Source organism: Rhincodon typus, chromosome 26 (assembly GCF_021869965.1).
Source record: "Rhincodon typus isolate 14 chromosome 26, sRhiTyp1.1, whole genome shotgun sequence".
NCBI classification, from domain to species: Eukaryota; Metazoa; Chordata; class Chondrichthyes; order Orectolobiformes; family Rhincodontidae; genus Rhincodon; species Rhincodon typus.
In genome coordinates, this window is record NC_063357.1 from 42944103 (window position 1) to 42968483 (window position 24381).

At 43.3% G+C, this 24381-nt stretch overlaps 1 protein-coding gene across 1 annotated transcript in view; it reads left to right on the forward strand.

Moving 5' to 3' along the window:
- The first annotated feature begins 7402 nt into the window (after nucleotides 1-7402).
- ncf1 (neutrophil cytosolic factor 1) overlaps nucleotides 7403-24381 on the forward strand; it is a 69571-nt gene continuing 52592 nt past the window's right edge. Inside the window, exons 1-2 of the mRNA XM_048612674.1 lie at nucleotides 7403-7664; nucleotides 15004-15084. Coding sequence (XP_048468631.1) covers nucleotides 7593-7664; nucleotides 15004-15084 — 153 coding nt within the window. The 5' untranslated portion in view covers nucleotides 7403-7592. The remainder of the gene's footprint in view (nucleotides 7665-15003; nucleotides 15085-24381) is intronic.

The following is a 24381-nucleotide window of genomic DNA, read 5'->3' on the forward strand; positions in this document are numbered from 1 at the left end:
TGAGGCTGTGGGGAAGGTGTTGGGAGTGAAGGAAGAGTAGACCAGGGTGTCCGGGAGGGAACAGTCCCTGCGGAAGGCGGACAAGGGAGGGGAGGAGAATATGTGTCTGGTGGTGGCACCTCGCTGGATATGGTGGAAGTAGCATTTGATGATCTTCTGAACGTGGATGCTAGTGAGATGGTGGGACAAGGAAAAGGAGAACCCTATCGCTGTTGTGGGAGGGAAGAGAAGGGGTGAGGGCGGAAGTGCAGGAGATGGGTCGGACCCAGTTGAAGGCCCTGTCAACAACGGTGCTGGGGAATCCTCGGTTGAGGAAGAAGATAGACATTTCACATGCTCCCTTTTTGAAGTTGGCTTCATCACAAGATATGCGATGGAGATGGAAGAACTGAGAGAATGGGATGGAGTCTTTACAGGAAGTAGGGTGCGAGGATGTATAGTCCAGGTGGCTATGTGAGTCAGAGGGTTTATATTGGATATTATTCTATCCCCAGAAATGGAAACAGAGATGTCGAAGAAGGGAAAGGGGGGAATCAGAGATAGACCAGGTGAAAGTGAGGGCACGGTGGAAATTGGAAGCGAAATTGATGAACTTTTCCAATTCCAGGAGAGAGAGGGAAGCAGCACCGATGATATCATCGATATACCGGAGAAAGAGTTGTGGGAGTGGGCTGGAATAGGACTGGAACAAAGTGTGTTCCATGTACTCTACAAAGGGACAGGCATAACTGGGGCCCATGCAGGTACCCATGGCCACCCGTCTGACCTGAAGAAAATGAGAGGAGTTAAAAGAAAAGTCGTTGAGGGTGAGGATGAGCTCTGCCAAGCGGAGGAGGGTGGTGGTGAGTGGGGACGGTTCAGGTCTTTGCTCCAGGAATAAGCTAAGACCCTCCTGGTGGGCAATGGACGCATAAAAGAATCTCCTGAACATGGTAAAGAGGAGGTAGCTGGAGCCAGCAAACTGGAAATTCTGAAACTAGAGTAAAGCATCAGAGGAATCATGGATGTACGTGGGCAGGGACTGGACCAAGGGAGAGAAGACTGAGTCAAGGTAGGAAGAGATGAGTTCTGTGGGACAGGAGCAGGCTGAAACAATGGGTCTGTCCAGACAGTCCTGTTTGTGGATTTTTGGAAGGAGGTAGAGAGAGAGCTGTATGGGGCCCGAGACTATCAGCTTGGAGGCAGTGATGGGAGATCATCAGGTGAAATGAGATCAGTTACAATAGTAGATACAATGGCCTGATGTGCCAAGGTGGGGTTATGTTCCAGCTGAAGGTAGGAAGAGGAATCTGAGAGCTGGCGTTCAGCCTCTGCAAGGTAGAGGTCAATATGCCAGACTACAACAGCACCACTCTTACCAGCAGGCTTAATAACGAAGTCAGGGTTAGATCTAAGTGCACACAGAGTGTAGTCAGTTCGGAGCGAGATAGATTGGATTGTGTGAGGGGGGCAGAGAAATTGAGGCAACCAATGTCACATCGACAGTTCTCAAATGAACAGGTCGAGTGCAGGTAAAACGCCAGAGGGAGGGGTCCAGGTGAAGGGACAGTGTTGGAGGTGGGTGAAGGGATTTATGGGATGGGGAGAGGACTCTTGTCCAAAGAAATGGGCTAGGAGGTGAAGATGACGGAAGAAGAGTTTGACGTCATGTCGTGCCCGAAACTCATTAAGGTGGGGACACATAGGGATAAAGCTGAGGCCTTTGTTGAGCACAGAATGTTCAGCATCAGAGAGCGGAAGGTTAGGAGGGATGGTGAATACCCGACAGGAGGTGGGGGAGGGGATGGAGTCAGAGGAAACAGCATTGCATGACGCTGGCTCAGAGCTGCACCACTCCACTGTTACACTTCATCCTCCAGCTCATTCACCGTGCTAGCAAGAAACGTTTTCTTTTCCTTTCAGGCATCAAGGTCCACAAGATACAACTCAGAGATACCCACAGCCCTCTGGAACGTTCCTCTTCTTCCCTCCCCTTTGACTCCATCCCTTCCCCCAACCCCACCTCCTGTCAGGTATTCATCATCCCTCCCCACCTTCCGTTCTCCGATGCTAAACGTTCTGTGCTCAGCAAAGACCTCAGTTTCATCCCTCTGTGTCCCCACCTAATTGAATTTCGAACTCGAATTGACGCTAAACTCTTCTTCTGCTGGCTTCACCTCTGTGCTCATTTCTTTGGACAAGAATCCCCTCCCTGTCCCACAGATGGTGAGGTGATGGCCTAGCGGTATTATTGCTGGACTGTTAATCCAGTGACCCAGATAATGTTCTGGGGACCCAGGTTTGAATCCTGCCACAGCAGATGGTGGAATTTGAATTTTTAAAAAAGTCTGCAAGTCTAATGTTGACCATGATTCCATCATTGATTGTCAGAAAAAACCCAACTGGTTTACTAATGCACTTTACGGAAGGAAACTGCTGTCCTTACCTGGTCTGGCCTACATGTGACTCCAGACCCACAGCATTGTGGTTAACTCTTAACTGCCCTCTGGGCAATTAGGGATGGGCAATAAATGCTGCCTGGCCAGCGACACCCTCATCCTGTTAATGAATAAAAGAAAAGGCCCTTTCGCCCAGTTCCAACTCAACTTCCACAGCCTCATCATTTCTGATGAATAGTCACTGGACTTGAAACTCATTAACTCCACTTTCTTTCCCACAGATGTTGCCAGACCTGCTGACTTCCTCTAGCAGTTTGTGTTTTTGTTTCAGATCTCCAGCATCTGCAGTTCTTTGTTTCATTTTAGTGTTTCTTTGTACAACCATTTATAGTGTTAGGGATGGAACCTGACGGGAACAGCAAACTTGCCCCACATTAAGCAAGCTCACAGGCTGATGGCAGCAGTCATGACCTGGGCAAGCAAACAGGCACAACTCACAGTTGCCCTGTGCAAACCTTTGTTGGAAAGCTCTGAGATGCGTGCACTCTATAGGTTGTGATCAAAGGTCACCAAGCTGATAGCGCAGGGGCTCTCAAGTGCTGCAGCTCCTTTTCTATTTGAAGTGTGAACCTTGGCAGTTATGGATGGCAGTGCCACTGTGACGCCAACAGAGCTACATTGGTCACTGCAGACATCGATTGCAGATGAGTATCTGATGGAGATGCCTCGTACCGTACCTCCTGTGTGACAGCCCTCTGCAATGGGAACCTTACAATGCCAGCTCAGAGAGGGGCATGAGGCATTGAGCAGAAAGTATTACATACCCTGGTAGAACACAGCAGATCATTCATCCATTTGTGGTACCAGAGCCAGGTTCTCTTGAGGTGCCCACAAGCGTTGACCTCCGTAGCAGCCTCTACCAGGCTTATCTGTCTGTCAGGATGGCCTCTGGCTTGGTCAGCCCTCAGGGGAACCTCTAGGGAGACATTGTTAATGAGTGGCACTCCTTTGTGCCTACTTTCTGACAGCTCTGGGGCTGGGTTGGTGATGATCAGAGATTGAGTGATGCTCTGAGGTTGTAAAGAGTGAAGTTCTGCCTGGAGGCCTTTAAAATAGAGCCTGATGTCTGAGCCCAGAAAGTCCCACTGGGGTCGGGTGGGAGAGGTTGTAGGGAGGACAGAACCTTTGGCATTTTATCTGCACATGCATATCATGAAAACCTAATGGCGCTTGTAAACCCAACCCACTCCCAGGTAGAATTATAGAAACCCCACAGTGCAGAAACAGGCCATTCAGCCCAATGAGTCCACACCAGCTCTCTGAAGAACATTTAACCCAGACTCACCCACCTAACCTATCCCTGTATTTCCCATGGCTAATCCACTTAACCTACACATCCATGGACACTATGGGTAATTTAGCACAGCCAATCCACCTAACCTACACATCTTTGGACTGTGGGAGGAAACCAGGGCACCCAGAGAAAACTCACACACATGAGGTGAACACACAAACTTCACACAGACAGTCACCCAAGGCTGGAATTGAACCTGGGTCCCTGGCACTGTGAGGCAGCAGTGCTAACCACTGAGGCACTTTGCCACCTTAAAGTAGAAGTCCTGCTCAATTTTAGGCCCATCTCCATAACTACTTTCAAAATAACCCCTAAATTTCCACCCCTGAAAGCAGACACAGAAGACTTTGCCAGCACTCCATTGCAATATTGAGAGAGTCCAACACTGTTGATGGTACCATCTTGCAGAATGCTGAGGTACAGATAGATCTATGTTATTCACATAACATTAGTCTGCAGGTGCAGCTAGTGATTAGGAAAACAAATAGGACATTGATGTTATTGCAAGGGGGATGGTAAATAAAAGTAGGGATGTTTTGCATTTTTGATAGAGCGTTTACAGTTTACAGTCCTGGTTTCTTTATTTAAGAAAGGATGTCATGCCTGTGGAATACTCTGCAACAAAAGCAATTGAGGCCAAAACACTGAACATTTTCAAGAAGGTGTTGGATATTGTTCTTAGTGTTAAATGAGGAGGAGAAAACAGGAACAGGATGACCAACCATGATCATATCAATGGTGGAGCAGACCCAAAGAGTTGAATAGCCTACCCCTGCTCTAATTTTCAATGTCTTCTGTTTCTGGATGTGTCAAAAGTAATTTAAAGATGTTCACTCAATACCTTGATTAGGGGTAGTTATCTTATGAGGAAAGTTGGACAGGTTGGGGCTTTATCTGTTGGAGTTTGGAAGAATAAGAGGTGACCTTATTGAAAGTTATAAGATTCTGAGGAGACTTGATAGGGTGGATGCTGAAAGGACGTTCCCTCTTGTAGAAGCTAGAATTTAGGGACACAGTTTAAGAATGAGGACTCTCCTTTTTAAGATGGAATTGAGGATTTTTTCTCTGAAGACCATGAGACTTCGAAATTATTTTTCTCACAAAGGGGTGGGGACAGGGTCATTATATTTTCTCGAGTTACGATGGGGTCAAAAGTTATCAGGAGTAAATGAGAATCTGAAGATCAAATCAGCCACAGTTATATTGAGTGGTGGAGCAGGCTCATAAGGTCGAATGGCCTACTCCAGCTCCTAATTTGTGTGTTTGAGTATCTGAATGAATCCACCCCCAACATATTTTTTACAAGTCTTTCCATTTTGTTTTTTTGTGGTAAGTAAGGTGATTTACAAGTTTCTATTCCTCTTACAGTCTATGTAATAGTTGGTCTTGCTGTGACTGTGTAACCTTCTGTTGGTTTGCTTGTTGTTTAGCAATCTTTTCTAAGTTCTTAAAGTCAATGGAAAATGCCAATTTACATTTGACATGTAAATGGGCCAAAAATGGACTCCCAATCAAAATAACTTCCCAAGATTAAAGTACAAAATGTTGGAATGTAGACGGATGTGCACGAAGCTGAGAAAAGGAGCCCGAGGTGTTGTGTAATAGGTCAAAAAGCGTATGTAGATTTTGCATGTCCTATTGTTGTCCCACTGTGAAACCTTTCAGTGTTGGGCTCACTAAAGAGCCGTGTGCAGGCCAGCTCTTACATCGCTGAATGTAAAGGGATTCTTGAAAAATGCAGCAAAAAGTTGTGTTGCTGAAGATTTTAGCCTTGAACTCAACAGGTCATGTTCAAGAATGCCAAATTGTTTGGTTAGTTAGGTCCAATTGGCTGACACATTGATGTGGATAAAGGAATGGAGAATTGTAGGCTCTCCGTGTTTCAGGATAATTCAAACAGTATTTATATTTGTATTTGTTTAAATTGAATGAACCCCTGTGTATAAATCTATGTCACCTATAGGAAGCTTACAAATTATTGTTCCACTCAGGATTGTTCAGTAGGTGTTGCCAATTGTGGAGTCACATTGAATAGGAGAGATTTAATGTTTTTCGAGCATGTATTAGTTTTGATGACAATGTAGTACACGCTATTCGATTTGATCAGCCAATCGCTGTGAAGTTTGGACTATGTACCTGGCATCACACTGGCACTGAAATTCATTCACAACATTGCTCAATTGTGTTGTCCACAATAATGGAAAATACCCCTTGTGTAGCCACTCTTTCATGACAGAATACCTGTGGCAGCTTGTTGAAAGAGCCAGCCAGTGTACTCATTTCATTTCTCTGAGTTCTGCCCATTCCACTTTTTTTTCTCTAAAATTTCTGGAGTACTTTTTTCAGTAAATGGTAGGATTCTCTGGAAATTCAATAGTGTTCATTCAGTTAGCCTCAATTCTCAGGACTTCCTGATCTTCCTGATGTAACCCATGACCTCACCACAATCATGCATTTGTAGAAATGTTTTTTATTCATTCTCGTGATGTGGACATTGCTGGCTGAGCCTGGATTTATTGTCCATCCCTAATTGCCCAGAGGGCAGTCATTGCTGTGGGTCTGGAGTCACATGTAGGCAAGACCAGGAATTTTCTTACCTAAAGGACATTAGTGAACTAGATGAGATTTCTAACAATTGACAATGGTTTCATGGTCAGCATTAGACTCTTAATTCCAGATTTTTATTGAATTCAAATTCCATCATCTGCCATGGCAGATTTCAAACCAGGTCCCCAGAACATTGCCTGGGTGTCTGGATGGATAGTTTAGTAATAACACCTCGAGGCCATCAACTTCCCACTGTTTTCCATCATGGCACATAATATGTCCTCAATCCGTTGTTACAAATCAACTTTCATCTCTCCATTGGGTAGGTGTCTTTTCTGCCTTCCTCTCAATTCATTCCTTGATTCTCAGGAGCTTACTATTGACCCTCCTGGTGTGACTCCTGACCTCTCAACAATCATGTTTGGTTTAGCATTTGTTTCAGGCGGGCTTCACAAGATTCTGTCACCCAGTGAGGCCAAAAACATCACTCAGAGTGGGCAGTATAGTAATTGTAACGAGGTCAGGCAGGTGGACCTCACAGAATACAGATTCCCTGATTGGGGCTGTTAATCTGGTCCAATCAGGGAGCTCTGGCTGACAGATAAGGAATGTCAGACAGGGATACTCTTTTGGCACAGCAGTAGTATCTTTACACTCTGGACTGAGAGACTTGGGCCCAAGTCCCATCAGAGGTGTAAAAAAAATCTCTGAACAGGTTGATAAGGAAAAACAGGTTAAATTAAAAAATGTGTCAGGCACCCTGTTGATTCTGAGAGCTGGCTGTGAGGGAGATGGATCAGTTTCAAGGTCTCTCCACCTATAAATAAAAGGTGATTTGGTGATGGGAAAGCAGCCTCTGTGCAGTTATTTCGGGTAGAGCTGGAGACTCTCTTCCCAAAGTTGGTAACCAGAGTCCTGGCCTAAGCTCAATATCCATTAACAGATAGCTTTTCACAGTAAATGAATAGGCAAAATAGATTTGCTAAATTTTTGCTTCATGTAACCAGAATCTAATTATATCTATTTTCACTTCTCTAGAACATTGCCAGTAAATGCTGCAGGGAGCAATTCTCTGAGTCACTGAGGCAGTTCATAGAGCGCTGCCACCTGTTGGAAAAAAAATCTAAGATTAGTTAAGACAATAAATGCAAACTGGAAGTGAGAAGTGAGGGAGAAAAGGGGCGAGGAAGGCAAACTAACTGATCGGTCAGGTTCAGGAGAACACCAGGCAACAGCTCAGCGTGTAGTCTGCAGAGTGAAAGCCACCTTCACAACCCTTTGGAGAAGATTGACAACTTTATTATGAACCTAAAATGGAGGGGATTTACATCAGACACATCGAGGTGCTAGGGTTTGAGAAAAGATTTGTCCCAAACCAACATTACGTGAGTAGCAGTGTCATTTCAATATTCCTGCATTAGCTCGTCAGTCTTAGTTTTGCTTTCATAATTAATCAGATCATTTGGTGCTGAATTCATTGGGTATTCCAGGAAAACTAGAAAGTTGGAAATCAGCAATATGTTTATGATGAGCAGTCGATATGCTGACAAGCTCTGAGAGACTGCCTGCTGCAGCATTCAGCAATTATCCAATTAAACAGGTTAATTACAAATGTGAACATGACTGATATTTGTCAGGATCAAATCTGTTCCTAGGTTCAAACCCAAGACAAAGTTTTTTAAAGATAGTAATCACTGGTGGCTGCCAAGGCAACTCATTTGTAGCATTCTTGAGAAAGAGGAAAGAATTAGAGTGTGATTACAGAGCATTTGGAAATAAATGTAATAAAAACATTTATATATTCAACACATTCTTAAGTAATATCTTGTTTCTTGTATACTTGAAGATTATAGCAGCGAAAATGTGAAATGGCTTATCAATTTTATAACTGTATTTGTCTTCCTTCTGACCCAGTAATCTAATCCCTCACTGTCCATGCCCTTTAATATCCCACCTAGGCTAATTCCCCCTCCACCTCACTCACGCACTCTACAACACCCCACCCAGTCTAATCCCACTCTCGCCCTCAATCCCTGCACCCTTTAATATACCACACAGCCTAGTCCCACTCTCTCTATCACTGCCCATGCCCTTTAATATCCCACCCAGCCTAATCCCTCTCTCCCCCTCACTCCCTGCACCTTTTAATATCCCAAACACCCTAGTCCCACTCTCCCTATCACTGCCCATGCCCTTTAATATCTCACTTGCCTGCTCCCACACTACATGCTTTAACATCTCACCCGGTCCAATTCCATTCTCCTACTCCTTGCCACACCCATTAGTATTCTATTTGAAGAATCAATCTACTTTCTTATAAATATTGATAGTTTCTGTTCCAGTGGTGCTGTTTTGTTTGAGAAAGTTAGACACAAGGGGAAGAAACTATTCAATAATCCACCTCAATACCATTTAGCTTTATTGACAAAAATCTACTGATCTTACTTGTGGAAATGGCAAATCGGCAAGAGTGCTGTGTACTTCCGGTTCCTTTGATGCGGAAAATTACTTCCTGATTTCATTCCTAAACTGGTTAGCTTGAACTTAGTTGGAAATTCAAACCACTCTTTCAATAAAGAAATGTTTCTAATCCCCTAACTAATTCCTTTGGGGAAATATATTGAATTTATGTCTTTGCAATTTCACTGACTTGCGGAAATGGCCAATAACTATTTATCTTGTAAATGATTCATAAACCAGTATCTCTGTTAACCATTTCAATTCCACTGTAAAGTCTTAACTTGGAGGGAAGGCGATGGTGCAGTGATAGTTTTACGAGACTATTAATGCAGAGACCCAGATAACGTTCTGGGTCCCAGCTTTGAATCCTGCCACTGCAAATGGTGAAATTTGAATTCAAGAGGGGCCCTCTTCTGGTGCGTTAGTAGTTCCCCTACCCATGGTTAAGGTGGTTTTGGTTCAAATCCCACCTGCTCCCAGGGATGCATAATAACATGTCTGAAAAGGTTGATTAGAAAAATAGGTCAAACAATGTGCCACTGAATTTGCATTGTAGCCTTGTGTTTTTTATTCATTCATGGGATGTGCTGCCCTTGTCCTTCCAGATGATAGTGATCATGGACTTGGGAGATGATGTCAGAGGAGCCTTGCTGAATTATTGGAGTGAATGTCATAGATGATTTATTATTGCCACTGTGTGTTGTGAGAAGGGACTGATAATTTGTGGATGCAATGCCAGTCAAACAGACTGCTATGTCCTGGATGGTGTTAAGCTTCTCAAGTGTTGTTGGAGCGGCGCCCATCCAGACGAGTGGGGAGCATTCCATTACACTCCTGACTTGAGCCTTGCAAATGGTGGCCAGGCTTTGGGGAGTCACAAAATGAGTTACTCGCCACAGTATTCCTAGCCTCTGACCTGCTCTTGTAGCCACTGTGTTTGTCTGGCAAGTCCAATTCAGTTTCTGGTGAGTGGTTACCCCCAGGATGTTGGTAGTGGGGTATTCATCTGAGGTAATACCACTGTGTCAAAGGGCAATCATTAAATTCTGTCTTGTTGGAGATGGTCATTACCTGGCATTTGTCTGGCCTTACCTATTTACATTGATGCCTTTAGTCATAGAGTCACAGAGTCATAGAGATGTACAGCATGGAAACAGACCCTTCGGTCCAAGTCATCCATGCTGACCCAATATCCTAAATTAATCTAGTCCCATTTGGCAACATTTGGCCCGTATCCCTCTAAACCCTTCCTATCCATATACCCATCCAGATGCCTTTTAAATGTTGTAATTGTAGCGGCCTCCACCACTTCCTCTGGCAGTTTGTTCCATATACGCACCACCCTCTGTGTGAAAAAGTTGCGCCTTAGGTCCCTTTTAAATCTTTCCCTTGACACCTTAAACCTATGCCCTCTAGTTTTGGTCTCCGCTCCCCTGGGTGAAAGACCTTAGCTATTCACCCTATCTCTGCCCCCCATGATTTATAAACTTCTATAAAGTCACCCCTCAACCTCTGATACTCCAAGAAAAACAGCCCCAACCTATTCAGCCTCTCCCTATAGCACAAACCCTCCAACCCTGGCAACATTCTTGTAAATCTTTTCTGATCCCTTTCACGTTTCATAACATTCTTCCTGTAGCAGGGAGACCAGAATTGAACACTGTATTCCAAAAGTGGCCTAACCAGCTGCACATGACCTCCCAACTCCTATACTCAATGCACTGACCAATAAAGGCAAGCATACCAAATGCCTTCTTCATATCCTGTCTACCTGCAACTCCACTTTCAAGGAACAATGAACCTGCACTCCAAGGTCTCTTTGTTGAGCAACACTCTCAGGACCTTACCATTAAGTGTATAAGTCCTGCCCTGATTTGCCTTTCCAAAATGCAGCACCTCACATTTCTCTAAATTAAACTCCATCCGCTACTCTTTGGCCCATTGGCTCATCTGATCAAGATCCCGTTGTATTCTGAGGTAACCTTCTTCGCTGTCCACTACGCCACCAATTGTATGTCATTGGCCAACTTACCAACCATACGTCCTATGTTCACATCCAAATCATTACATAAATGACAAAAAGCAGTAGACCCAGCAACAATCCTTATGACATACCGCTGGTCATAGACCTCCACTACTACCCTCTGCCTCCTATCTTCAAACCTGATCTAAATGACTAGTCTCAAAATGGCTAGTTCTCCCTGTATTCCATGTGATCTAACCTTGCTAACCAGTCTACCATGTGGAACCTTGTTAAATGCCTTACTGAAGTCCAGACAGATCACATCCACCGCTCTGCCTTCACCAATCCTCTTTGTTACTTCAAAAACCTCAGTCAAGTTAGTGAGACGTGATTTCCCACTCACAAAGCCACATTGACTATCCCCAATCAGTCCTTGCCTTTTCAAATATATCATTTAGTGACTCCTTTGATATCATACCAAGTGCGCTCTAGCTTCTACTCCATTTTAAAGACACACAAATGAAGGTCAATTTTCTTTCCAACTATTATCTTCAAAGTAGATGATATCACACAGTTCTATCTGGGGCTGTCTACCTATCTGGCCATTCTGTTCATCTGTCTATATCCCTGAACTCTGGCAAACATCATGACAATATACCAGAGACTAGTTTTGCTGTCAGCCACATATATTGAGGTGTTTCCTCAATTCTTCCACCTAGATCAGTATTCAGTTGGTAGGAAATGATTAGTGATGTCCTGTAGGAAACTGTGTTGGGGCTTCAATTATTCACAATATTTATTAATGACTTGGATAATGGTGCAAAAAGTCAAGTATCCAAATTTGCTGATGACACCTGGACTACAGAAGTTAAGTTATGAGGAAGGCTTAGACAAATTAGATATTTATTCACTAGAATTTTAGAAGGTTAGGGAATGATCTAATTGAGGTCTTCAGGATATTAACAGGAAAAGACAGGGTAGATAAAGTTAAACTATTTCCACTGGTTGAAGATTCTATAATCAAGGACATAGTCTAAGAATTAGGGCCACGCCATTCATGAGAGATGTTAGAAAGCACTTATACGTGCAAAGGGTAGTGGAGGTTTGGAACTCTCTTCCTCAAATGGCGCTCCATGCTAATTCTATTGTTATATTTAAATCTGGAGATAGATAGATAGTTTTTTATTAATCAAGGATATGAAGGGATAGGGGCCCAAGGCAGACACAGGGAGTTAAGCAATGATCTTATTGATCTCATTGAATGATGGAATAGGTTTGCGGAGCTGAACGGCTGACTCCTATTCCCATGTTCCTGCTGTCTGCCCATCTCCCTGTCCATGTGTTCAGCCTTCCTCCACTTCCACAAGATATTATCTTTGCCTTAATTCTCCTGCAAAGAACTCATCTGATATTTTTTAAAAATCTACGCAAACCAAACATCATCCTTCCTCTCGGCTATATCTTCAGCAGTTTCTGTGGACCTAGTTTCTCGCTCAGTTACAGATATTTCACTTTCTAATTCTCTTGCTGACCTCAGTTCCTCATTTTTGGCTCTTAACCTCCCTGCATCTGTTAGTTTGAGCTTATTTTGTCATATTTCCAATGTGCTTTTTACTTCCCACATCCTCATTCCTGTGCTTTTACAATATTTTCCCCTTTAGATTTTCTACAACTTCTTTGCATATTTCCTCAAAGTTTAATCTCCTCCCTTAGCTATCAAGGCAATTGATCCCAGTCATGGTTCAGATTTTATTTTACTCCTGCCTGAACTCATACTGTTTATTAAATAGAAAGAATTCTATTAGCTTGTTTGTTTTACTGTGGTGCTTCTTCTCTGAAGATTGCTGTACATTTAGTGAAAGGGCTTATAGCCTGATTAACAGTCTAATACACCACAATCTAAACACTCCTTCCCTGCTGTGGTGTGGAGGTGCTGGTGTTGGACTGAGGTGGACAAAGTCAGAAGTTTAATGACACCAGGTTGCAGTCCAGTGCACCTGATGAAGGGGCTGTACTCCGAAAGCTGGTGATTTCAAATAAACCCTTTGGGCTATAACCTGGTGTCATGTGACTTTTCACTCACTCCTTCCCTGCATATAACAATCCTTACTGCCGCCAACAGAATTATTTTTTCCAATATGACAGGAGGATTTTGTTGACTTCCACTACCCATCAGATAAATGTATCCAGGCCTCCAGCAGCACTCAATGACAGTAAGGCACAAGGACATATGAAATAGCAGCAAGAGTAGGCCATTCAATGAGAACATGACTGAACTTCTCCAGGCCTCAACTCCTTCTGTGTGCCAGCTCCTCATAACCCTCAACTCCCCTATATTTTAAAAATCTTTAAATACCCAGTGATCAAGCCTCCACAGCTCTCTGGAGAACAGAATTCCAGACAATCACTACCCTTTGGGAGAAGAAATTCCTTCCCATCTCAGTTTTAAATAAATGTCCATTTCTTCTGTAACTATATCCATCACTGGGAGAAACATTTCCTCAACATTCGGCCTGACAAGCCCCTCAGAATCCTGGTATGTTTCAGTAAGATCATCCCTCATTCTTCTAAACTCGAATGAACAAAGGCCTAATCTGGTTAGCTGTTCTTGAAAGTGAACCCCATCATCTCAGGAATTAGCTTAGTGAATCTCTTTTGTACTGCCTCCAATATCAGAATGTCCTTCCTTAGGTATGGGAGGGCAGCTAGAACAGCCAAATGGGCCATCTCTTGGGAAAAATGGGTGTCTTTGGGGGGTGCTTATGGGGAACGAAGGATTAGACAAAGGATTCCTCAACAGACTTCAGTCCATGTAAATCCTTGTTTAGCCTTAATTTCTCTTCATGTTTATTGTGACTGAATGTCAGCGCAGTAATGTATCCCTGCTTCATGATTTTTGGGCTGTCCGTGTACTCAGCTCTCGTATTACATAAAAATGAAGGGGCCTGCTTGCTTGCAGCGTGGAATTCAGAAACAAAATCAGAAATTGCTAGAAAAACTCAGCAGGTCAGGCAGCATCTGTGGAGAGAAAGCAGAGTTAAGGTTTTGGGTCCAGTGACCCTCCTTCAGAACTGAATTTGGTGTTGGGGCTCAAAGGAGACGGTCTCCACTTCCTGTGACAACCTGGAGACGGGATTGAACCCTGTATCCAAGTCCAAGACCAAATGCTCCTATTGAGCCAAAAGCCCACAGCATTGCATTAGTGAAAGTGGTTTACAAATCTCCCTCCCTCCCCCTTTCCCACCATCGTCTCTCCCTCCCCCTCCCTGACAACAGTCGTCCCCTCCACACCCTCCCAAACCACATTCTCCCCTTCCCCCACCACAGTCACGTCCTCCCCTTCCCCCTACCCCACCACATTCTCCCCCTCCCTGTCCCTAACCACAATCACCACTTCCCTACTAGACCCCCTAACTTACAGTCTCCACCTCCCCCTCCCAACCACTCTCCCCTTCCCTGATCACTGTCTCCCCCTCCCCCTTCCCTGTCCATAGAATCCCCTCCTCGTCTCCAACCAAAGATTGATACAAGGACAGGTGCCTAGGGGATACCTCTGCTCGCTCAAAAGATGAATGAAGGACAGGAAGAGACAGAGAAGAAGCAGGATGGGCTACAAGCTTTATGTCATTGATCCAATAAAAGCTTAAGGAAGATTTTGCACGTAAAATAAATCTGGCCCTTAAGGGACAGCTACAGAAATACCAGCTTAAGCTCAATGCAATGCTGGAAACAAATGCCACACCAGGAAAATCAGGTGGAGATACACCGTGGACACAATGAGGAGCTTCTCATGAGATAGTCCTTTCAGAAATAAATGCTGGCAATGATGTTGTAGTGAAGAGGCTTGAACAAGGCCTGGAGGAAACTAACCAACCTCTGAATCAGCAGGTGGAAGATGTCCAGGCTTCAAAGAAAAGAGACAAAAGTTAAAAAAGGCTGGACAGTTATTATAGCAGGTTATGATGAAGAAAATATACTGGACCAATAGAAGGCCTTCTGTTAGTCAAGTATTCAGTGGGTTCCATGTGGCCTGTCTTGATATATGTTGTTTACCTCTATTTCACAATGAAGTGTGAAATAAAACCCAGAGCCTATTGTGAGAAAGTGGGTGTCCATGTAATTAGCCAGTGGTAAGTGTAGAGGACTAAGTAGTGTATACTGTAGGCAGTTACTATCTTAAACTTGACATGTCCTTTCATGTAGGATCAGCGTAGAATGTGAATGCAATAGTTAGTGAGTGGGCAGAGAACTGTTATGAGGTGCCCCTTCCTGTAGAACTGACCATTTCCTTTCTGTTTTAGGTCTACATGCTGATGGTGAAATGGAGTGACTTGACGGAAAAGCTTATCTACAGGAGATTCTCTGAAATCTATGATTTTCATGTAAGTTTTTTATTCTGTGTCAATGATTCCAGAAAGATGAAGTTGAGAAATGACTGTGCGACCATCACAACAATGACAGCATGACTTGTTGATCTACTTTAGAAATACATTTGAACTGCCAGAATGCTACACCCACTGGTTTTAAGAGTTACACAAGACAAAGACAACATCAAATCAACCTTGGCAAAACCTCACTGATCAAGAATTGATATCTGATTGACTCTATTGTAGAATACTTGTGTTTTGAACTAATAGGACAGTCTTGTTTTCTGCCACTGACTGCCCCATTACCTTGAAGAGCTGAAGCTCAGAATTGGAAAATTAAAAATTGCCAGCTCATTTAGCCACTGGAAGTTTGTTGAATGGGGATTTTAGGGACATAGGAATCAAAAATGGTCCCTCAGATGTGTCTTCTCCTTCAATTTGAACATGGACAACCTGTGACCTGACTCCATGTACCTGCCTTTGGCACATGCCCCTGAATACACAGGGTTCACAAGAACTATCAATCTCAGATTTCACCTTTGCCATTGATCTCTCATCGTTTGTTCTTTGTGGCAGTGAATCTAGAACTCCCACCACTCTTTGTGGTGAAAGTGTTTCCCAGTTTCACTCCTGAAAGGTTTGATGCTCCTTGGTCCTAGAGCCCCCAGTGTTGGAAATAGCTTATCTCCATTTGTTAACAGCTTAAGGACTTCAATGAAAGAGCACTTAACCTTCTAAACTCCAGGGGATACAAATCTAACTTGTTTAACCTTTCCTCATAATTTGATCCTTTGAAGTCTTCTTATCATTTGAGTAAAAACTGCTCTCCCTTTAAGGCCAAGACCAACTCCTGAGGTATGGTGACCGCAACTTCCTACAGTAACTCCAGCTGGGATTTGTGTAGCTGAAATGTTTGCTATTCCTTTAGATATGTAGTCATTCCATTAGCCTTTCTAATTATTTTCTAAACCCATTCATGGCACTTTCCTGATCTATTTAGCTGGACCCCAGTAACTTTATGGGCCTCCATTGTTTCTAACCTTTCACCATTCAGAAACTTCTCTGATCTAGCATTGTTAAGTCTGAATGACCTCACACTTGCTTACACTGAATATGGTTGCCAGTTTTGCCCACTTCCTTACTCTATCAGTATCCCCTTGTGGTTTTAAGCTCCTATCCACACTGCGAACAATACCATCCAATGTTTGAGTCGTTGCCACATTTGGACATGTGGCGTTCTATCCCTTCATCCAATACATCAATACATCAAAGAGTAAAGCCGCAACACAGGGGGACACCGTTGGTCACATCCTGCTCACTATTCTGACTCTCTGTCTCCAATTGGCTAGCTCCCCTTGGATCCCCTGTGATCTAACCTCCCTAACCAGATTACCATGTGGAACCTTGTCAAACACCTTGCTGAAGGCCACATGGACAACATCTACTGCTCTGCCTTCATCAATCTTCTTTGTTACCTCTTCAAAAACCTCAGTCAGGTTCTTTTGCTTTTTGCTGTTTCCCACACATTAAAGTTAAAATTAAGTGCCAACGAGATGCTGCGGGATTGGAGGGGTGGGGTGGAAGCTTTTCATTCATGACAATGTAATACGTGTGAGTGGCCTGTTAGAGAGCCTTCTGCACAAACAGGGAGACTGCACCTTGACCACTACTAACTATATTAACACTATTAACTATGTTATAAGAACATGTTGAGAGCATTAAGGAGCATGAGTATCTTTAAATTTAAATGGCATTTGCCTACATTTATATTACATTAATTTCTCTTTATTTGTTACTATAATTCACTGAAACTGTCTTATTGTTGGCACACATATTGATGGTTACAATGGAGTTAAAGACAGTTTGTTATTGTGGAAGAAATGATTTTTTTTTTACTCACTGTTTATTGTATGTTTACATTAGTGTCCTGTGTTATAGCCACCACTCAATGGGACCTGGCTGAACTGGCTGACTCAGTAGAATGGTTAGTAAATTTGCAGATGAAACCTAAATTGGTGGCATAGCAGACAGCAAAGAAGGTTACCTCTGAGGACAATGGGACATTGACCAGATGGGCTGATAGGCCAAGGAGTGGCAGATGGAGTTTAATCTAGGTCAATGTGCTACATTTTGGTGGGACAAATCAGGGCAGGACTTATACATTTAATGGTAAAGTCCAAGGGAGTGTTGCTGAACAAAAGAGACCTTGGACTGCAGGTGCATAGTTCCTTGAAAGTGGAGTCACAGGTAGACAGGGTACTGAAGTAGACGTTTAGTACACTTGTCTTTATTGGTCAGTGCATTGAGTATAGGAGTTGGGAGGTCATGTTGCAGCCCTACATTGGTTAGGCTACTTTTGGAATACCGCATGCAATTCTGATCTCCCTGCTACAGGAAAGATGTTGTTAAATTTGAAAGAGTTCAGAAAAGATTTAGAAGAATGTTGCCAGGGTTGGAGGGTTTGAGCTAAAGGGAGAGGCTGAATAGGCTGGGGCTGTTTTCCCTGGAGCATCAGAGGCTGAGGGGTGATCTTATAGAGGCTTATAAAATCATTAGGGGGATGGATAGGGTGAATTGACAAGGTTTTTCACCAGTGTAGCAGATTCCAAAACTAAAGGGCATAGGTTTAAGGTGAGATGGGAAATATTTAAAAGGGTTCTAAGGGGCAACTTTTTCACACAGAGGGTGGTGCGTGAATGGAATGAGCTGCCAGAGAAAGTGGTGGAGGCTGGTACAATTACAACATTTAAAAGGCATCAGGATGGGTATATTTATAGGAAGAGTTTAGATGAAAATGGACAAAATGCTGGCAAATGGGACTAGATTAATTTAGGATATCTGGTGGGCATGGATGATTTGGACCGAAGGTTCTGTTTCCATGTTGTACATCTGTATAATTCTATAAATCCCTCCTCTGCAATGTAAAGGGTACTGTCTGCAATCACTCTGTGGGAATAATTGAAATGTTGTAGCTGAACTCAAAACCCTGTGAGGACTCTGTAGTCAACACCCTGAGGTTCATGCCCAATTAGACAGTACTGACTCGGAGTCTGTTTAAATCCTCACCAATAACAGTTTCTCCCTTAAGAAACTTTGTGCCAGGCAACACATCAGCCTGTCCATCTCCCATCTCGCATAGAACTTATCCCAATGTCCAGGAATCTAGGGCCCAAGATCTTCCTAAACCACTTCCTTAGCCAATTATTGATCTGCTTTATCTGCTTATTTCTATACTGACGCGTGTGTGCGACTGAGAGTTATCTGTGTGATGTGGGTTTTGACTCCAGCAGGGCGTTTGTACCTATAACAGGAGAACTAGACATGGGTAACATGGTATTGAAAGATCCAACAAATGTACAAAGTAATAAAAGAGCTAGGAGCAATTCAGCTCCTCCAGGCTGCTCTGCCATTTAATACAATCAGAACTAACTTCATCTCAGCCTCAACTTCTCTTTCCTGCCCACTCCCTATAACCTTTCAACACATTACCAATAAAAAAAGTCTGTCTACATCCTCCTTAAATTTATTCAGTGTCCAAACATCCAATGCACGCTGGGGGAGTGAATTCCACAGATTTACAGCCCTTTGAGAAAAGTAATTTTTCCTCATCTCTGGTTTAAATCTGCCATCCCTTGTTCTAAAAACTAGACCTCTAGCTCTAGATTGCCCCACACATGGTTACACAGCTACCATGACAAAAACCTTTAGCATCTTGCCTTGTCAAAAACCTTTAGCATCTTATATACCTCAACTAGATCTCCTCTCATTCTTCTGAACTCTAGAGAGTAAAGATATAAGCTGCTCAACCTCTCCTCATTGAGTCAAGCCTTTCATCTTTGGAATTAAGCTGGTGAATCTCGTCTGAGCGGTCTCCAATGCAATGTTTATTACAGCTCACTGATAATCACAACTATTACGTTCACAGTCCTACATGATATCGTGAGTATATCTCTTAAAGGTAAAATGACTCACAATGCACCTAAATGAACTGCAGTCTTTCAGGAAGGCAGCTCACCACCACCTTCTCAAAGGCAACTAAGAACAGGCATTAAATTCTGTCCCAGTCAATGATGCCATGAATAATAATAAAAAATGTAGGTTACTACTTGGAGGTATACTTGCTAGTTTCCTACCTAGCTCCCTAAATTCTCACTGCAGGGTGACATATGCCTCTTTCTGCCTCTGTTCATGTGAACTGTGACAAATGGCTGCTCACTCTCCCTTTCAGGCTTCATTGTCTGAAACTGCCCAATAATACCCCTGACCCTGGCTCTGGGAACACAACACATTATATCTGGATTGACATCTGTGGCTGAGGAAACATTGATCTTTTCCCTAATCTGTCCAGTCTCTTATCATTAAGGCTCTTCCAGTCTGTTTGTGCTGACATGGATCTGGCTCTGGAGTGGAACCATCACTGATCAGTTTTCAGAACTGAACACTGGTTGGAGACTGAGGTGCACTCAGAAGATTCCAACACTGTCTGCCTTTCCCTACTTGGCTTCTTGATGGTCACCCATTCCCTATCTCCATGCATACCCTTAAGCAGTGTGGTGACCACATCTCTAAATGTTCTAACCACAAAATTCTCAACCTCATGGATGCAGTGCCATTAATTACAAGTTCCAAAACCTGAAGAAACTAATGGCACTTCCTGCACAAATGGAAAGTGGCCAGGAATTCCCACAGACCTTAGGATGTCGAATGTACAGATTGGAACAGCCCAGCTATTCCTCTATCTGTTAGATAATAAACTGCACTCCGATACAACTTACAATTACTAATTCTAATAAACTTTACTATTTAAAGATGAAAGGGAAGACTTGCTGGCTGCACTTCCCTTCTGTTAAGTAGGGCAACTAACTAAAAGATTTGCTTACAACTTATAATGCTTTTAATCTCCAAGCTGTTTAGACTTACTCCCTAACAATCTGAGAATGAAAGCAGCAGCGATTATCTCCAGTCAATCAGGTGATGCCTTCCTGTGATGTCACAGTTTAGCTTTACTTTTTCAAATTCCAGAAGTGTCCCGGAACCCACTGCTGAGTCACTCCTCAGGTAATAGGACCCAAACCTGGGCCTTTGTTTATCCTTTCCCTGGGGCATGGATTAGTCCCAGCTGCTGAATCGCACCTCAGTACTAAACACAAATTTGCTGTTATTTACTTTTATTCCTTGTGGGACGTAGGTGTCCCTAGCTGGACCACAATTTGTTACCTATTGCTAATTGTCCTTAAGAAACTGATGGTACCTGTCTGGTTCACCCACAGTGCCATTAGAGAGGGTGTTCCAGGATTTTGACCCAACAACACTGTGTGGAAGGGAACTTGCAGATGGTGGTGTTCCCATGTATCCGCTGCCCTTGTCCTTACAGATGGAAGTGGTTGTGGATTTGGCAAGTGCTAGCTAAGGATCTTTGGTGCATTTTTGCAGTGCACCTTGCAGATAGCACACGCTGCTGCTTCTGAGTGTTAGTGGTGGAGCCAGTCGATGTGGTGCCAATCAAGTGGGCTGCTTTGTCCTGGAAGTTGTCAAGCTGTTGGAGCTGCACCCATCCAGGCAAGCGGAGTGTATTCCATCACACTCCTGGCTTGTGCCTTGTAAATGGTGGCTTTGGGGAGTCAGGAGGTGAGTTACTCACTGCTGGCTCCTCAGTTTCTGATCTGCTCTTGTAGCCATCATATTTATATTAATTTTTTGTGTTTCTTAACATTGACTGCACCTCAAATAGTATTTAATTGACTGTAAAATGCTTTGCTTGAAGTTTTGAAAGGTGCTATATAATGCGAACTTATCTTTGATATTTCATCCTCCATTCTAGGTTGTACAGCACAGAAACAGGCCATTTGGGCTGACCAGTCCATGAAATTGTTTCTGCCATCCTTCCTCAGGCATTTCTCTCAGTATGAGCTCTTACTGCTGTCTCCTTCGCCATTTTACTGAATAAGTCCTTAAATGGACCTGTATTATTTGCCTCAACTATTATTATGGCTCCTCGTAATCGTTCAGTTCCCCAATGTTTGAATCACCCTTTAGGTTTAGAAGGAATAGCTCTCTTTATTTAATTCTAGCTTACCTGGCTGCCTGACTGGGAACTTGCTAGGTAACTTGCTGTAAATTGTATAAAAACCACCTCTAGGTTACGCAATGAACACCTTGCAAAGAGAAAGCTGATGCTTATCTGTAAGTGATGGGAGTGTGTATAAAAGCCCTATTCACAAGACATGAAATTATTGTCCCAGGAGCTTTGTAGACAGAGCTCTCTTGGAGGCTGCTTTTCAATGGATGAACCATCTCCAACCCTCAGTGCTGTCTCTTTCACCTCATGGTTCACTGGGATAAACTGCAGCTCTTTACAAATGTTCAGCCCCAGGGGAGTGGATACTTCTGTTTCAGCGACTTAGAACATACAATTAATGTCTTGTGTGTCCTTCTGATGTAGGTTGTTCCTAACTGTTGACTCTCAGCTCCTCTGCACACTGTTAGCATGTTATTGTTTGCTTTCACAACACCTTTCCAGTTTACTCTAAGTTTTCAGGGAAGATGCTCTGATCTATTCTAAGTGGGAGGATGTTACCCTGCACTCTGGCATTAACCTTGACCTTCAGATTTATCATTGTGAGCTTGTTTCTCATCCTGTACCTGATCTAAATGTTTGTGTGAATTTCCTTTGTCTGGAAGTTGTGGTATGCAGCCACTTCATGCAGTTGTATACTTCCTGTGTCTATCACATTTTCAAACAAAGCGGCATCCTCCAGGGGGTTGGATGTGTTGGTTTCTTTTCCTGCCCATTAGCCCTGTTACTCTGACTCCGTTTATTCATCTATAACATTCCTGTTTTGCTCTGGACACCATTTCCCATTATCTTCCCCATACGCTGTGCAGATTGATGCATATATAGGACATTTCCTTCTGTTTGCGAATTCATGTGGGCATTCAAAGTGCCTGACAATTCTCTCCCTCGCTTACATAGAAACAGAGAAGATAAGAGCAGGAGCAGGAGCAGGAGGAGGCCATTGGCCCTTTGAACCTGCTCTGCCATTCTTCACAAACATGGCTGATTGTCCAACTCAATAGCCTAATCCTGCTTTCTCCCCATAACCTTTGAGCCCATTCGCTCCAAATACTATATCTGGTTGCCTCTTGAGTACATTCAATGTGTTGGCATCAGCTATTTCCTGTGGTAACGAATTCCACAGGATCACCATTCTTTCGGTGAAGAAATGTCTCCTCATCTCCGTCCTAAGTGGTCTACCCTGAATCCTCATACTGTGACCCCTGGCTCTGGACACACCCACCATAAGGAACACTCTTCCTGCATCTACCCTGTCCAGTCTTGTTAGAATTTTATAAGTCTCTATGAGATCTCTCCCACCTCATTCGTCTGAACTCTAGTGAAAACAATCCCAACCTAGTCGATCTCTCCTCATACGTCAGACCCGCCATCCCCGTAATCAGCCTGGTAAACCTTCACTTGTGTACATTCTTTTGTTGCTGCTTCATTTACTTTTCTTACTTTAACTGAAGGCTGGCCATTTGGATAGATGCATCCTCATCTGTCTATGGCTTTGTATGTTCTGCCAGTGTATACAGTCTGCGAAATTGCGAGCTTGTTCTTTCCAATTAGCACTTCTTTACTTCAGATTGTGCAGAACCCCTGACTAGATGAAGGTCAGCCTTACTTCTGTGTCCTTATACTTACATTTTCAGGCTGTATTTTTCCATCATGTTGTAATAAGTCTTAATCCTGCATGAGATCTTGAATTTAACCAGTACTTCCAATGATTTGATTTTGGCTAGAATTGAGTGCTGATCCTTTTCAAAATGTTGTCTGTGTTTCTGCAGTTCTCTTGAGTTAGTTCCCAGCTGTTAAATTAATTTACTAGCTGTTTCCTGACTAGATATCTTTTCTGCCCTCCTCTACTTTCCAGTATTAATTAACAATCATGAAAGACTTTTTTCTGAAAATCTGTTTGAATATCTACAACTTCATTTCTTAGCAGGTTTATTAAACAACACAGACCACAACTTGCAGATAAACATGTAGGAGCAAGTTACTGCAGATGTTGGAATCTATACCTGAAAACAAAAAATGCTGGCGATCACAGCGGGTCACGCAGCATCCATGGAGAGAGAGCGAGCTAACATACAGCTCTGATGAAGAGTCATCTAGACTGAAAACGTTAGCTGGCTTTCTCTCCATGGATGCTGCGTGACCCGCTGTGATCTCCAGCATTTTTTGTTTTCAGTACAGATAACCTTTCTATGTCCTGTATCTAGCTCACTTTTAGGTATTTTCTAATTAACCTGTTCAGAGATGTTATGACACAACTCTGGAGCAGCTGGGGCTTGAGCCCAAGCCACTTGACCCAGAGGTAGGGACATTACCACAACATCACAAAAGCCCTTTAGCTCACATCTAATGCACAAGGCAGTTAGTCATGTAATTTCATCCTGGTCTCTTGTTCATCGGCATATCCAGCTCTTAAAGCAATACGGCTCTTAAAGTACAATGAACCATAGCCCCTTGTTGGGCATCAAGCCTTTAATTATGACAAGGTGTGACATTTGCACCCTGCTGCCAGTCTCAGACAATGAGCATCATGGAGCCAAACTCTAAGGGGTGTCCATAGTCTCGGGAGGGTAAAGATGGTAGGGATTAACAAAATAGCATGAGGAGAAAGATGGGTGAAATACGTTGGGGGAGGGGAAGGCATCTGATGGGCACAGGTTGCCCACTCAAAAGCTATCACCTCATGTTGGCCCAACCACCAGGTTTTGTACTGCCTAGACACTTGGTAGTGGTCCGCCCTGCTACCACCTACTGGGGTTACAATCCAAGCAGCAATCGGTGGAGGCTCTTAAAGAATCATTAATTGGCCACTTAAGGATCTCAAGTGTCCAAGAGAAAATGTGCTGTACAACCCTCTGTTCTAGTCAAAAACCTGAGGAGTAAGAATAGGCAAGTAAGCAACTGGCCATTCTGCTATGTCGTGGTGTCCAATTCTGGACACTCTCCTCTCCTGCCCCTGCGAGAGTTTAAAATGCAGCTATTTCCTGAGACAGAGTGGTAATGGAGCTGGAATCTTGAAGTGCGAAGGGAAACCATCTGCACAGTTTTAAGTAAGCTCTCTGGAGCTTCTGGCTGTTGTCATTTTAATGTAAGCATTGATCCATTAACTGTGAACTGAGCAGGTTTACAGAAAAACATTGAAAACAAAAGCTGTCATAAATTGAACTACCATTGTCCTGAGACAACAAGGTGTAGAGCTGGATGAACACAGCAGGCCAAGCAGCATCAGAGGAGCAGGA